The following is a 13,211-nucleotide window of genomic DNA, read 5'->3' on the forward strand; positions in this document are numbered from 1 at the left end:
ATAAGCGTGACGCAGCATACAGCCCAGGTGCAGGTTGCTTAGTTTCTTATCTCCAGATAAAAAATCCGGGTCACTAATCAGCTTTACTGTTTGTATTAAAGTTAATATTCTATTACATGTAGGTCGAGAGTCTGATAATTAAAATTTAATTTGTACTGTTTCTCAAAGTAGATACAAGTTGACTGCTACCCTGACATCCCGGCAAGCGCAGAACGTTTTAGAACGTTTTTGGTTATGACAGTTGTAACAAATTGTGTAATTAATTCATATTCTTTCAGTGGCGCCAAATACGAAAATGCCTGAACACTGGTATAATAAAGCAGGTGTCTGTATTGTCGTTCTGCTTTCTTTTCAACCAACTAATTTTATTTGAACCTTTGCCAAATTTATTAGACAGCAATAAACTGGCTAAACAACACTTTATTTTCCACGTGATAAGTTAGTTTACACAGTAAGTAAATGACGTTATCTACAGATCTATATGCAGTGCGCCCCACTACTGTAACGTTCCGACTTCCGAATCATGATAATTAGATAATTCGCTGTTCAGCTACATACATTGATATGTAGGCCTACATGTAGCCGACTGTTCTAGCTGTGCGTTATTCACTCCCTATGTCATTTTTCGAGTGTAAACTGGGGAGTGAAATAAAAAATAAATAGTTAACAGCTCTACCATAAAATCATATTGCTGTGGTATAACAAAGGGCGTGTAAAGAATATGTGTATATTGTACATGGCTCCTAGCACCAGCATCCACGGCAAGCGAAAATGCGGATGCTTACTTAATCTGTCTTTGTCGAGATAAAAATCTTGCCTCCAGTTAAATTTGTTAATAATCGTGAAGCAATTTCGACTGTCGCTACGCTTTCTTTTCAGGAATTTCCCCATGCTAATTTGTTTATAATTTAGAGCATTATCATTCCAGCAACACAATTTTCCTCTGACGATCAAGGAAAAAATAGAATTTTATCTGTGAATCTTCATGATATAGGCACGGGCCACAGATGCTATTTTCCGTAAAAAATAACGACATCTGACAGATACCTCACACACCGTTGACGTAAGTTGCCCCATCGTTACAGAGACTGTCATACAGGTCCCCTGGCTTGTCTCTGATATGCCTCAGTGATTCGTATTCATTAGCGCTAGCTTCACCTGTACCTATGGTTGTGCCAGGTTGTGCTGTTTTGTATTTCATCTCTAGCGCAGTGTAATTATCGCTAGGGGTTTGCACACTGTCGCCCCCTGTATTTTGACCGGCCCTTGCTCTTGTATTATTCCTCCTTTCCGGCACGGTGTACAGTTCACGCATATTATTTTCTGATTTGTCTTGCTCTTTTGGGGGATTTACACCCCCTGATGCATTGGAACAGGTAGCGGCGACGGTAGTGGAAGAGAGATTGTTTGATACATCCTGGATGTTATTGTCTCGAGACGCTGATAGATTACTTGATTGGTGATGCGAAGAACTGTTTTTCTCCTTGTTTCTGAAAGTAAAGTGTTGTATAGTTACGTGCGTTATGTATTAGACAGAATTTATTACCATATTAAAAGCCTGTATTCCGACAAAGAATTTCGGGGAGGTGAAAGGTGAGGTATTGCATTTCAGTTTTTCACCATTTAGGATATTTCACACCTATTTCGTAATCAGACATTAGCGACAGACCTATCTTTAATTTAGCTCTCAGGTTGCTGCTCTATGCAGGGTTTGTTTACATTCAGTGGATTTTCATTAAAGTACCTTTGTCTCCAGTATACTAGGCCAAAGCCTACAACTACCAGGATGACAACCGCCGCTGCGCCACCACCTATTGATATTGCCGCAATGTTTTCTGAAAAGTGGAAGATAATGATGAATTCTAAGACTGGGTTCCCATGCATAGATGGAACCATCTGGATCGGTCTACCTCCCTGGGGAGTCCCAGTAAATTGCTATCACTTAACCGGCTTAAATGTCTGTCAGATAATTAAGATAATCTGTTAAGAAAATTTCCCCTTACAGCTTTACTACGCGTGACAGACATTTAAGCCGGTTAAGTTGAGAGAAATTTAGTGAGACTCCCCAGGGAGATACATGTAGATCGATCCAAATATCTGTGGGAATGGTTCCTAACCATCTGATCAGCTCAATTTAATTTTGGAAACAAAAGCGTTTGTGTTATCTGTCTGGTAGATGGCACGTTCTACAGTATGTAGTAAGATAGACTTTTTTCGAATAGATTTAATGATAAATTAAATTTAACTGTCTATGCAGCTAGCGTGATCTTTGGGAATTTTAGACACTCACCACAATGGGGGGCGCTTATCATGTATTACTATCTTTCTTTCTATTTAAAATGTATATGTCAACCATTGTAACGGAAACTTCACATTATTCTATTGTACAGCTATTGTACAGCTTGATAAGTATGGGGAAATTGTTGTTTACTCCAGGAAAATTAATTTTTTTGGCCAAAACGAACAGTTATTATCCCTTTAAGTTTATTCAGATTCAGTTCTACAAAGTTATAAATCAACGGTTACCCACCCGGTTGTCCGGTCATTCTGTCCTCGGTTTGCCCACTGGTCTTAAAACACTCAGGTAGTACTAGTATACCTCCCCAAGTGCCATCACTTCCACAACTCAGCGTGACGTAGCGTGCATCAGTGCCCATATTATAGCCATCTGGGCATGTAACATTGATTTTACTTCCGTATAGGTACGGTCCCATTGGCGATACGCTGAGGTTGGTCGACAAAGACCCAATATCGTTGCAGTATACAGGTGAACAACTCGGTACACTGTCCCTACTTGGAGTTCCATCGGCTTGACATTCAACAGTTATTACGTCTTGTTTACCAGGAAATAAATAGCCCCTAGGACAGCGGTACGATTGAGAGTCTGGGTACGTAAAACTTGCTGATCCAGCCACCGTGAGGTTTTGGTTATGAGAAGGTGGATGACAAGACCTTGGTTCACATGCAGGTAACTTAGTCTGGTTGAAGTTGCCATTTTCCATGCAAACTATATTGACAGATGTTTGGTTAGTGACAGGTAGCACGTACCCGGTATCACAATCTAAATGTACATGGTCTTCGAAGACATGAGGCCCGCGTTCTCTTGGTTTCATGTGTGTCAAGTTTTGCGGCAGTTGACACTGCACTCGTGAGCAATTTGGGATGGATGCGTTGAATGTTAGATTTGTAGTACAGGAGATAGTCTTTACGGAAGTGCCACCAGGGAACAAGTGACCAGTTGTGCATTTAAAGTCCACGTGTTGTTGCACGTGGTATGGTGGAACTTGAGATGGCGTTGCGTCGTTGCCTACATCCAGTGGCGTGCAATGGCCGGGTTTACACTGGGCAGCAGTATCATTCCATGTACCGTCGATTTGACAGAGCAGCGTCTTTGAAGTGGAGCTGTTTTCGAGAAAGTGTCCTCGAATACACGTGTATCGTTTTACCTCCCCAATGTTGTAAGGTGGGGATGATGCGTGAGCCGTTATATTCTCGCCGCTTCCAGGGTCAGGGCACGTATCAGCTGTAAGTACAGAAAAGGTTTGTATTCAGTTATATTCCGGAAAGTCTCTTTATTCTTGCAACATAAATTGTGTACATAGAGATAATAATATCGTTATAGTGATAATGGACGAGACTCAGCTCGACAGATAAGCTTCAATCCACTCCAATGTAAACAGAATTTGAAATGACGTTAGAAACACAGCCGAATAACTCTCTCTTAACAATACTCCGAAAAAAACTTACGGCTGTAGCAACATGATTGCTGATTTGTGGAATACCCTTGCTGACAACAGCCATAATCACACTGTTTACTGCATTCCCATCCTGCAAAAGTAAAGAAAGCAACATCATGGTTAGTGGCTACATATGTAATACTTTGGTTATTAAAAGAGTGGTTTTTAAGTCTTTATTACCTCTTCATTATGTAATGAGTGTATAATGTTTAAGGTGTAAATATACCCACTGGGAACCCATTGAATGTACACACACACACACACACACACACACACACACACATATCATCTTACCTAAACTGCTACATGTTGTAATTTTATAATGATCGATATCAGAGTCGCGTTTCGGCAAACTGCAAAATGTACCACTTCCATGAAACCAGCAACCGTGCCACTTTGTATTCCAGTCCACAGCGAAACAGGTGGGACTGTTTATACAGCCAGTAACACATTGCTCTACAGTTCTGAGTCCCCTCATCTCTGATGCCCCGTCTGCTTTGTATCCATGGAAAACTTGAGTCACATTTTGTGACACTGAAAATACAATAAAGTATTCGATCATATGTTACTTCTGATATATCTGGATTACAGCATGCAAAAACACATTATACTGGAATACATTCCATTGATTATCTCCATCTTGAGAGCAGATTGCACATTGTACATGTTTATTTTTAATCAGGATATTTCCGTAAGCGTTATGAATCAGCATCTTATATTTCAGTTAACCTTATATCAATGGGTATTTTTTTATTATTTTATCATTTACTAATGCACAACTATTTGTCAAATTCTTTGACCCAAAGGTTACATTATGATATTAAAATGTCATTTTAAAGAAATAAATACTACACACACTGGACAAAAGAAGTGTCACCCCCTAACTCAGAGTAATGAAAGTAGGCAGATCTTGGGTACTTATAATGCCTGGTCTACTTATAATGTGACTAATGAGTATAAAACTGCTATACCATGGAATTGTATTGTTGGTCTTGTACATGTACAGCAAATATTATTCCTGTCTTCCTCCAATATGGCAAGATACAGGTAATTATCTAACGGCTATAGGTGCAAGTTATTAACCTGAAGAGGCGGAATATAAGCAATGTCAGTATATCGATACAATTGAATTGTTTAGTCAGAACCGTGCAGAGGGTCTGGTCTCAGTATAAAAACACTGGATCAAGAGACAAAATGTCTCTGATGGGTCGTCCAAGAAAAACTACTGGCCGTAAAGACCGACGACTGATTTTGATGTCCAGGTTGTCAAAGTTCGACACTGCTTGTCAGTTGACAACACAGTGGAACAATTTCACACATAAGAATGTGTCTGTGAAAATTGCTAGGCGTCGGTTACATGCTCATAGAGTGTAAAGCAGGGTAGCAAGACTGAAACCTCTTTTAGCGTTACAAAACAGGCAACGTAGAGTGAACTAGGGTCAACAGGATCTGGAACTGGGCAGTCCATGACAATTGGTCCTACATATTGTTTTCTGATGAGTGTCGCTTTGGTCTTACCTCTGATGGCAGACGGGTACGATGCTAGCGAACTGCTGGTAAAGCATTTAAACCACATGTACTTAATTTTCGAACCCAGAGCAGCATATTCATCATGGAGTGGGGCTGCATCAGCATCCATGGCGTGGGCGAATTGATAGTGGTTGATGAAAACATGAATAACTAGAAATTTATCGATGTTTTGGAGTCAAGCTTGCTACCATCTATTACTAACATGTTTGGTGACAGGAATTATCCATTTGTTCACCAGGATGACAATGTTCCTTGTCACAGGACCAGAGCAGTTGATGATTGGTTTGACCAACAGGACATTCGCAGGGTGATGTGGCTTGCCCTGAGTCCGGTTGAAAACATAATAGAAAATGTGTGGAATGATATGTCAAAACTTTGGATAAATGCCCGTCTAACAAGCAGAGAAACTCTGTTATATTCAGTGTTTCATGCTTGGGCCAGCATAAGCCCTGAACGCATCAGACAATTATATGAATCCTTGCCTCGTAGACTGGCACCTATTATTAGGTCACGTGGCTATACCACTAAGTACTAATTTTGGACTTGAAATTGCACATTTTGGTAGAATGTATATTTTTTTCTCATTTTGTGATTTTTTGTGAAATTTGATGTTAATAAAATGATACCAGGAGCATATCATTCCACAGTCATTTATCTCCCCCATAGTATTGGCTCAGTAGGGGTGACACTTCTTTTGTCCAGTGTGTAGTTACTTTTAAGCATGAAAAAGGTTGCATATTTGCACACACACACACACACGATTTGTCCTAGGACAATTCCCCCCGGACAATTTCCCCCCGGACTATTCCCCCCGGACAATCCCCCCCCCGGACAATTCCCCCCAGGACAATTACCCCCAAGAAATATCTATTTATACACAAATATAATGTAAAAAGTGTAAAGTTTAAAACATTTCATCCATTTTATTAATATTTTTGGTGTGATAATGCAACTTCATCATGAAACAAATTATTTTATAACAAAGTCCTTTTTCATTTAGTACTAGTACAGAAAGTTTTATCAAACATCTAATCAAAGTATAACCACCTATCCTTCAGGTAAAGGTTGGGTAAACAGATAAACAGATATGAATATTCGACTGTGGTGGGTAGTGGTCAAGCAATTAAAAGTAACAAGTAACCAAAGGGATACCTGCATGGATAAGTGAGAAAATCTGTTTACCCCACCTCTCCCTAGAGATGCACCTTGATTCAAGACTTAATCAAGGGGGGCCCGCACGAAAACGCAGTAGATGCTCCAGCGCAGTAGACTACTGCAATCATACTGCAAATATGCTTCAAATCTGCTTCACATTGGGAGCTAATTAGCATATTTGAAACATGCTTCTATCGTGCTGCTAATCTACTGCATTAATGCTCCTCCTCTGTACAACCCTATGTAATTTTTGAAGTAGAATTGCAGTAGGGTATACTGCATTTCTACTGCAAATATGCTCCACACCACTACTGCGTTAATGCTTCTTTGCTACTTCGATACTACTGCATTTTCGTGTGGGGGGGGAGAGTAATGAGGCAATTTTATTTTAACTTTTGAAAAAGTAACAGTTAATTTATCAAAGGGTCACCTGGATGAGTGAGATCATCTGTTTACCCCACCTTAACTAGAGATGTACTTTGATCAGATTTTAAACAAAATGTTCTGTACTTATATCTCTAAAATTGTCTGTACTTGTACTTGAAAATAATTTGTTTAATTAAATAAATATTATCTATCCTCTAGTTGCATCATCAAACTGAGAAATATTCATAAAATGGATGAAAAGATTTGAACTTTGTACTCTTTACTTTATATTTTGTATATAAATATGTATCCTTTCGGGGTGGGGGAATCGTCCGGGGGGGGGGGGAATTGTCCGGGGGGGGGTGTTCGGGGGGGAATAGTCAGGGGGGGGGGAATTGTCCGGAGGTGAATTGTCCTGATACCCACACACACAAATGCTTGAAATAAATTATCATAGTGGGTCCGTAGTTACTTGCACATATAGTTGGCGTCCTCGTTCCACACAGTCGCATTTTCATCAAGGGTCGGGAGCACCTGCTGTCTGTAGGAATAGCATCGATATCGGGCTCACTGCATATACCTAAGCAAAAGTATAAAACGTACACACTCGTCATCCCACAAAAGATCTTTTTGCAAGATCTTTGGGGATAACATATTTACAACACATTGAATAACGATTCAGAAAAAAAGTACAGCAATGAACTAATCACCATACTGTAGTGTGAAGCTCAGCAGTTGTGGCGTTGAAAACTTGGTCGAACAGTAAATTCAACACAAAATTTGATCCAGTGTGGTACACTTATGCAATTTGATCCCTACGCCCACGTGTTAACTGTCAAATCAACTTTGATTGAATGGCATGACCCTATATCCCTGCATACATTCTGCTTCTTGCGAACTAGACTTAGATTTGGTGTGCAAGCAAGCGTTAGAGAAAGGCCCAGGTTCAAGACTATCGAGAATCCTTATAAACTTTGCTCAGTTGGAGTTTTATACCAAACTTATTCTGAAGGATCATCTTATGGACTTCAAAATCATTTGTATGTGGTGTTACATGTATAATATTCTTACTTGCACATGACGCCACTTCGGCTTTGATATTCCATCTATCAACTGAAAATTACATGAAGCACAATTATTTAAAAGCAATATCTGCCAGATGGCTTTGACGGCCACATTGCACTGTAACCAACGCTGCAGCTACAAGTGGCTGGCATATTCTGCTGCTTAAGGACAGCATGCCTTGGTCCTATAAGTCAGAGTTGTATTCCTTTTTTTATCTTACGCTCGTGCAGTAAAATATACCTGTACTACCTGTTGTATGTACAGTTTTCAAAGACAGGTGATCACCCGGAACTGCCGCACCCCACCTTGGAGCCTTCGTGGCACACTAACAAGTATTGCACATGATAATGTTACGAGCTGGCAATACCGGAATCTAGAACCTAGGGTAGATCATGTAGGCCTATCTCACATTCTCTGTTTATTTTGTCTCCTTTAGGCTACACGCTGTGTGAAATCTCAATTGTACTATTCATGCGCCAGACCATTCAATTTAACTTACCTTCAACTGAACTAAACTCAATGATCCAAACCAGCATGATCAGAATATTGGCATATCTCGAGCCTACAGAACTGGAGCAGGTGCGAGAGATCGCCATCTTGCTTGTATTTTTAAATAAATAGTGTCTTCGGTCACTTCCTCCTTGTAAACTAGGAAGTATGATAGCACCACGTCACAATTACTTCAATGAGTCACAAACTCCATGCCGTTTTATCCTCATTCTTGCATTTTGTGCATATAACTGATTATTAATATTTGGTGAATTTGAATCTCTGTCTTCCAGAAAGTGGGACTTACTTTAAAATCAAACTTCAAAGAAAGAGAAATGTAAGTTAGCCTTCTCCGGCATGATAAGATGAAATGTTTAGCACTGCAAGTGCATGTTGTTAGTTACTTATCTATTTTAGTGCAGATACAAACAAAGGGGTCACTTTATCACTCTTACTGTTAGTACTTAGATCAACCTAGGTCGAAAGTTTGAAGTTTAAGAAGTTTTTCGTGCCCGTTGCCCACCGTAAACGTAGATATAACTGAAGTTTGGCAGCTGATAAGCATTCACGGGGACAGTGTCTTTCCAATCATTTAACCAATGAAAGTCATTTTTAAAAGTAATTTTAAAGCTTATGTAAATAAAGCTTACGTAAATCATTTGCTTATTTCTTTAAATTGAAGTTGTAATAATTTGTCTGATTATAATACCGGTGTGACAGGAATGGTAGTCCTAGGAATGGGAGTTCTAATATAATTAAGACCCCTTTACACTGGACCTTTTTGGTATTTACGTTGTCGTAAATGTGTGCTGGGAGCCTTGAGACGAAGATATTTAACACACGTTTTTAGGAGCACAAACAGTCGAATGGGTCCTGTCGCAAGAGTCGTGGGTGGTTAGTGCGTTAGGTGTAAAATCTGTCACACTGCCACAGTAAAGCAATGGCGATTGTGATTAGAATGTGTCAATCACAACTAACGCATTCATTGGATCATGATCATATAGTCGATTTAAGATGAATTTTGAATACATTTTTATGTCGCAAGTTTGAAAGCCGCGTGTGTACACTCTAAACTGACCCCTAACTTACTTCTGAATCTTTCTTATTTATTAATTATAGAGTTATTTAATTCTTCCATTGTCAATGTGTGCTTTCTTGAGATGAAAAGGAGGATAAAAGTATAAGCAGGCTGCAGGTTTATATTGTATACCTAAAATGAAAATCTCGTCTAGATATTTTGACATAAGCGAGCTCAGTGCAACATTAATTACTACAGTAAATAAATAGACAAAATATATTACATAAAAATAAAGAGGCCTATCTTAGCATGAACATATTTTAAGTATAACACGAATGGGAATGTCAACTATATGTATGTTACGGTAAGACTATTTCGGGAAGTTAGTTTTATAGACGTTCACCCCACGCAATTTACGAACTGTAGGTTTTGGGAGAGGTAAATATCAAAAGAAAAAACTAAATATTGGTAACAATCATTTATTTTCACCTAATATTATAAATATATCACAACCATAAAATGTTACATAAATTCTAGTGTTGTCACTCTTTTTCTTAGATTAAGTAATCACAAATAACGTGACCGATAGCTGAACTATATTTGAAATGTAGCACCAAGCAAAACAAAAGCATATGAATGTGGGAAACAGTTTACAACCACGCAGTTGTAATGCTGACATTTTTCTTAGGGGGTTGCCACTGTTGACCATGGTATGATCGGATAAATCAATTTTGTCCCCAGAACCACACGTTTGTATCCGTACATGTTTTACATCTTCAGAAATATAATAAATATAAAAGTAATGCATATGGCGAAGTATTTAAGCCCTAAACGACGTAACCTTGCGCAGCAAGATATGCAGTCAATGTATGTCTTTCTTTCTCTCTCTCTTATATGCAAATTAAAATAGTTTGCTAATGTATCAAAGCATTTACGCATAACTTTGTTTATGACAATAAAGGATACACATAACATAATAAATTGATGTATAAACTATATTCACGTTACTAGCAGTAATATGAAGCAGTCATCTGATAGTCGTCCTAATGGCACGCTGTATATTTGTAAAAACTCAATGAGAAATTTACTTTCTACTCAGTCAAATTGAAACTTGTGAAATATTTTTAATTATGCCAAAAATCCAAGCATGGCATTGTTGAAAACATGATATATAAACCTGGGGAGCGTACAATGGTAACGGTGACAGGGCTAAAAGATAGCCTTGCGATTTAAGCGAAAATAACAAACCCTTAACGCTTAGCTTCACACAAGGAAGCTCTGCCAATTTAATAACAACATACACAGATAGCTTTCTGTTCTGTTTATAAAGGCCTGTTTGGAATCAGTTGATCCGCGGACTAACTTGTCAAGTGCGAGCCATATTTTAAACTAGGTATTCCGCGGATCAATCGGTTCTGAACAGTCCCTTAGTCTAGAAATGCTGAAATGCGCCTATATTTCGTCACCGACGTCATCCCCAAAGCTGTTCTCATGATAAAAACGAATAACAATGATGGTAATGGCGTATATACACAGCAAATAGTGGCATTGTTAGTCCATCAAGCGCATTTAAAAATAAATAATCATTCCTGAGAAATTAGAAATCCTTGATTAGGTGCATTTTATTGTAGTACAATGATTCATTTGACGCATTGATGATATTCCATCTATACCGTTATCTCTAATCTACGCTGTTTGGCAGGGACTTGTGAAAGACACTTTTTATACAAGTATTTTTGGAACTGTAAAGAGCTGATATTTTTCCACTGCACAATTTGTTTCAAACGCCTTCAACGACTATCAAAATATCTCACAAAATTAAGACCGTATAAGCGGTAAAGAGATGGGACTCGATTTTTATCACAACAAATGTGCTGAAATCAAATATTAATAATTTTGCCTGACTATTATGTGTGTTGGCCTGTTTAAATGAAAAATCCGTGTTCAGTTCACTTTTCCGCCGAGCGTTATTTTGTTAATGAAACCATAATGCACGCATATATTTCTGTATTACTGCGATAAGAAATATAAATACATTTTACATGTTAGGATCAAAAGATTTTTTGCTGTCATCTAAGGCAGTCACGTTTTCTGGGAAATACTCATGTGACCTCGAAGTGTAATTCATAGAACTGCCGCCTATAGTTGTGACGTCACTTCACTTCCAACGCTCCACCAATTCTGCCTCGTTGAATTATCCTGAGATGTGACGTCATGATAATACTTATAATTCCCTAAATCTACCTGTCGTAGAAATATTGATATGGATATGTCAGAGAAAGAGGAGGAGAAAGTGGCGATACTTAATCTTCTCCACAAATATCCATTTTTTTACTTTAAAGAAATATCACAGGATCAGCAAACCTGCAGAATTATCGTCTTTTCTAATTCTGACAGCCAACGAGGTTGACCTTAACCAAGGCATTCTTTGGACGTCACAGAAACAAATGATTGCCTTTCGTTTACATCAAAATTGAAATAGTTTTACATAAAATTAACTATTTTCACTGCATATGCTGCTCTCTGAAGCAAAACGTCATTCAAATGCTTACATATATATATATATATATATATATATATATATATATATATATATATATATATATATATATACCTAAAAGGAAACTTGTGACTTAAAAATGACGACTTAAAAAGCGTCCAGTAACAATGCTTAAGTATGAAATCATGTAGATTTCGTTTGAAATACACCTGAAACGCTATTCACCTCAAATACTCAACAAGTCAAAGTTGCATAAAAAAGAAAAGAAAGAAAGAAAGAAAAAAATATAACATCTAAAAGAACCGTCTCATCAGAGGTCTACTAATGAAAATGCTCTTACGTTTTACTTATATGGCACATTGTAAGTAACACTGAAGACATGCGATTTGCCACTGTATGATTTCCGTCTTAATATGAGACTTAATCGTTTTTCGTTCACGGCTATCTCCTCTAGAGACCGGCTCTCAGTCAACCGTTGATTTTTAAAACGTAGATGGTCTATGTGTAGTGTCCATGACGTCACTTCAACATGTCTACGTCATGACAACGGCCATATTGCCGTGACGTCAATGGTGTCACTTTTTTTCTTGCTTTTGATTATCACAACACGTAGTCTTGTGTTTCTTGAAGTCTGCATTAAAATGACATTGATTTACTTGACTAAAGGATTTTGTGTTGTCACTTCAGTATAGAAAACTCTCTTGGCCTCTGAATAGTTTAGGAATAGTTTCATAATGCGAGGCATCTGGACTGTACGTCCTCATCTCAGTTCGGTCAGCACTGAAGCTGTTACTTCTCTTTTCAGGACCCAAACGTTTACTTTTATTTTGCTCTCTTCTGTCTTTTTTAGGATTACTAGTCCCGCTTCCACGTGGACTTAAATAATCCTCTCGGCCGGACAAAAAGTATATGCCACCATCATGTAGTGGTGATAGCGTTTTTGCAAAGTTTCTTGCGGCAGGATTTTTGCTGTGGTCACTGTCAGTGAACCTTCTGGAAACCGGAGCTTCCTCTGTGATGTTTGTTAAATTTGTTTCCGATGGCACGTAACCCATATTCGTGTAATACCTCGGCAGGTCGACTTCTGTTGAGGTTGAGCTGTCAACGCCATCTCCTACCTTCGACATGTCAACGTACGAAAACTGAAATGAAAAATAAATAAATAAATATAAATTAATTAATTGATTGATTAATTAATTAATTAATTAATTAATTAATTAATTAATTTATTAATTAAATTTACTTTAAGTTTCAAAGATTTGAAATATCTGAACCATACCATGTAACCACAAAAATTGTTTTAATTTTACGCAACATTCCCTCTTTTGCAGTACAAGGAAATGGAGAGGAA

The 13,211-nt window shown here is 38.1% G+C and overlaps 2 protein-coding genes across 8 annotated transcripts in view; both read right to left on the minus strand.

The window, feature by feature from the left end:
• Window positions 1-425: 425 nt before the first annotated feature.
• On the minus strand, window positions 426-8,449 carry LOC147760780 (sushi, von Willebrand factor type A, EGF and pentraxin domain-containing protein 1-like). The gene is made up of 6 exons (XM_087017213.1): window positions 8,353-8,449; window positions 4,032-4,271; window positions 3,748-3,828; window positions 2,531-3,523; window positions 1,745-1,835; window positions 426-1,490 (listed from the first exon to the last, which is right to left on the minus strand). Exons 1-6 carry the CDS (start codon window positions 8,447-8,449, stop codon window positions 1,049-1,051), a joined length of 1,944 nt encoding a protein of 647 aa, XP_086873339.1. The 3' UTR covers window positions 426-1,048.
• Window positions 8,450-9,825: 1,376 nt separating this feature from the next.
• The window catches only part of LOC106157804 (dual oxidase maturation factor 1), a 46,227-nt gene continuing 42,841 nt past the window's right edge, over window positions 9,826-13,211 (minus strand). For all 7 annotated transcript variants that reach the window (XM_013533551.2, XM_013533552.2, XM_087018573.1 and 4 more), the window contains one exon: window positions 9,826-13,002. In XM_013533551.2, coding sequence (XP_013389005.2) covers window positions 12,544-13,002 — 459 coding nt within the window. In that variant the 3' untranslated portion in view covers window positions 9,826-12,543. The remainder of the gene's footprint in view (window positions 13,003-13,211) is intronic.

The sequence above is a fragment of the Lingula anatina genome, chromosome 7 (genome assembly GCF_051362555.1).
Source record: "Lingula anatina isolate TDL-2025a chromosome 7, LinAna3.0, whole genome shotgun sequence".
NCBI lineage: Eukaryota > Metazoa > Brachiopoda > Lingulata > Lingulida > Lingulidae > Lingula > Lingula anatina.

Bases quoted from the DNA above. Each gene is read 5' to 3' on its own strand.
- LOC147760780 (XM_087017213.1), bottom strand. From the start codon at position 8,449: ATGGCGATCTCTCGCACCTGCTCCAGTTCTGTAGGCTCGAGATATGCC. The intron at 3,524-3,747 runs GTAAGTTTTTTT...CTGTACTTACAG, and splicing joins GCAATCATGTTGCTACAGCC to CTGATACGTGCCCTGACCCT. The intron at 1,836-2,530 runs GTGGGTAACCGT...TCCACTTTTCAG, and splicing joins CAGAATGACCGGACAACCGG to AAAACATTGCGGCAATATCA.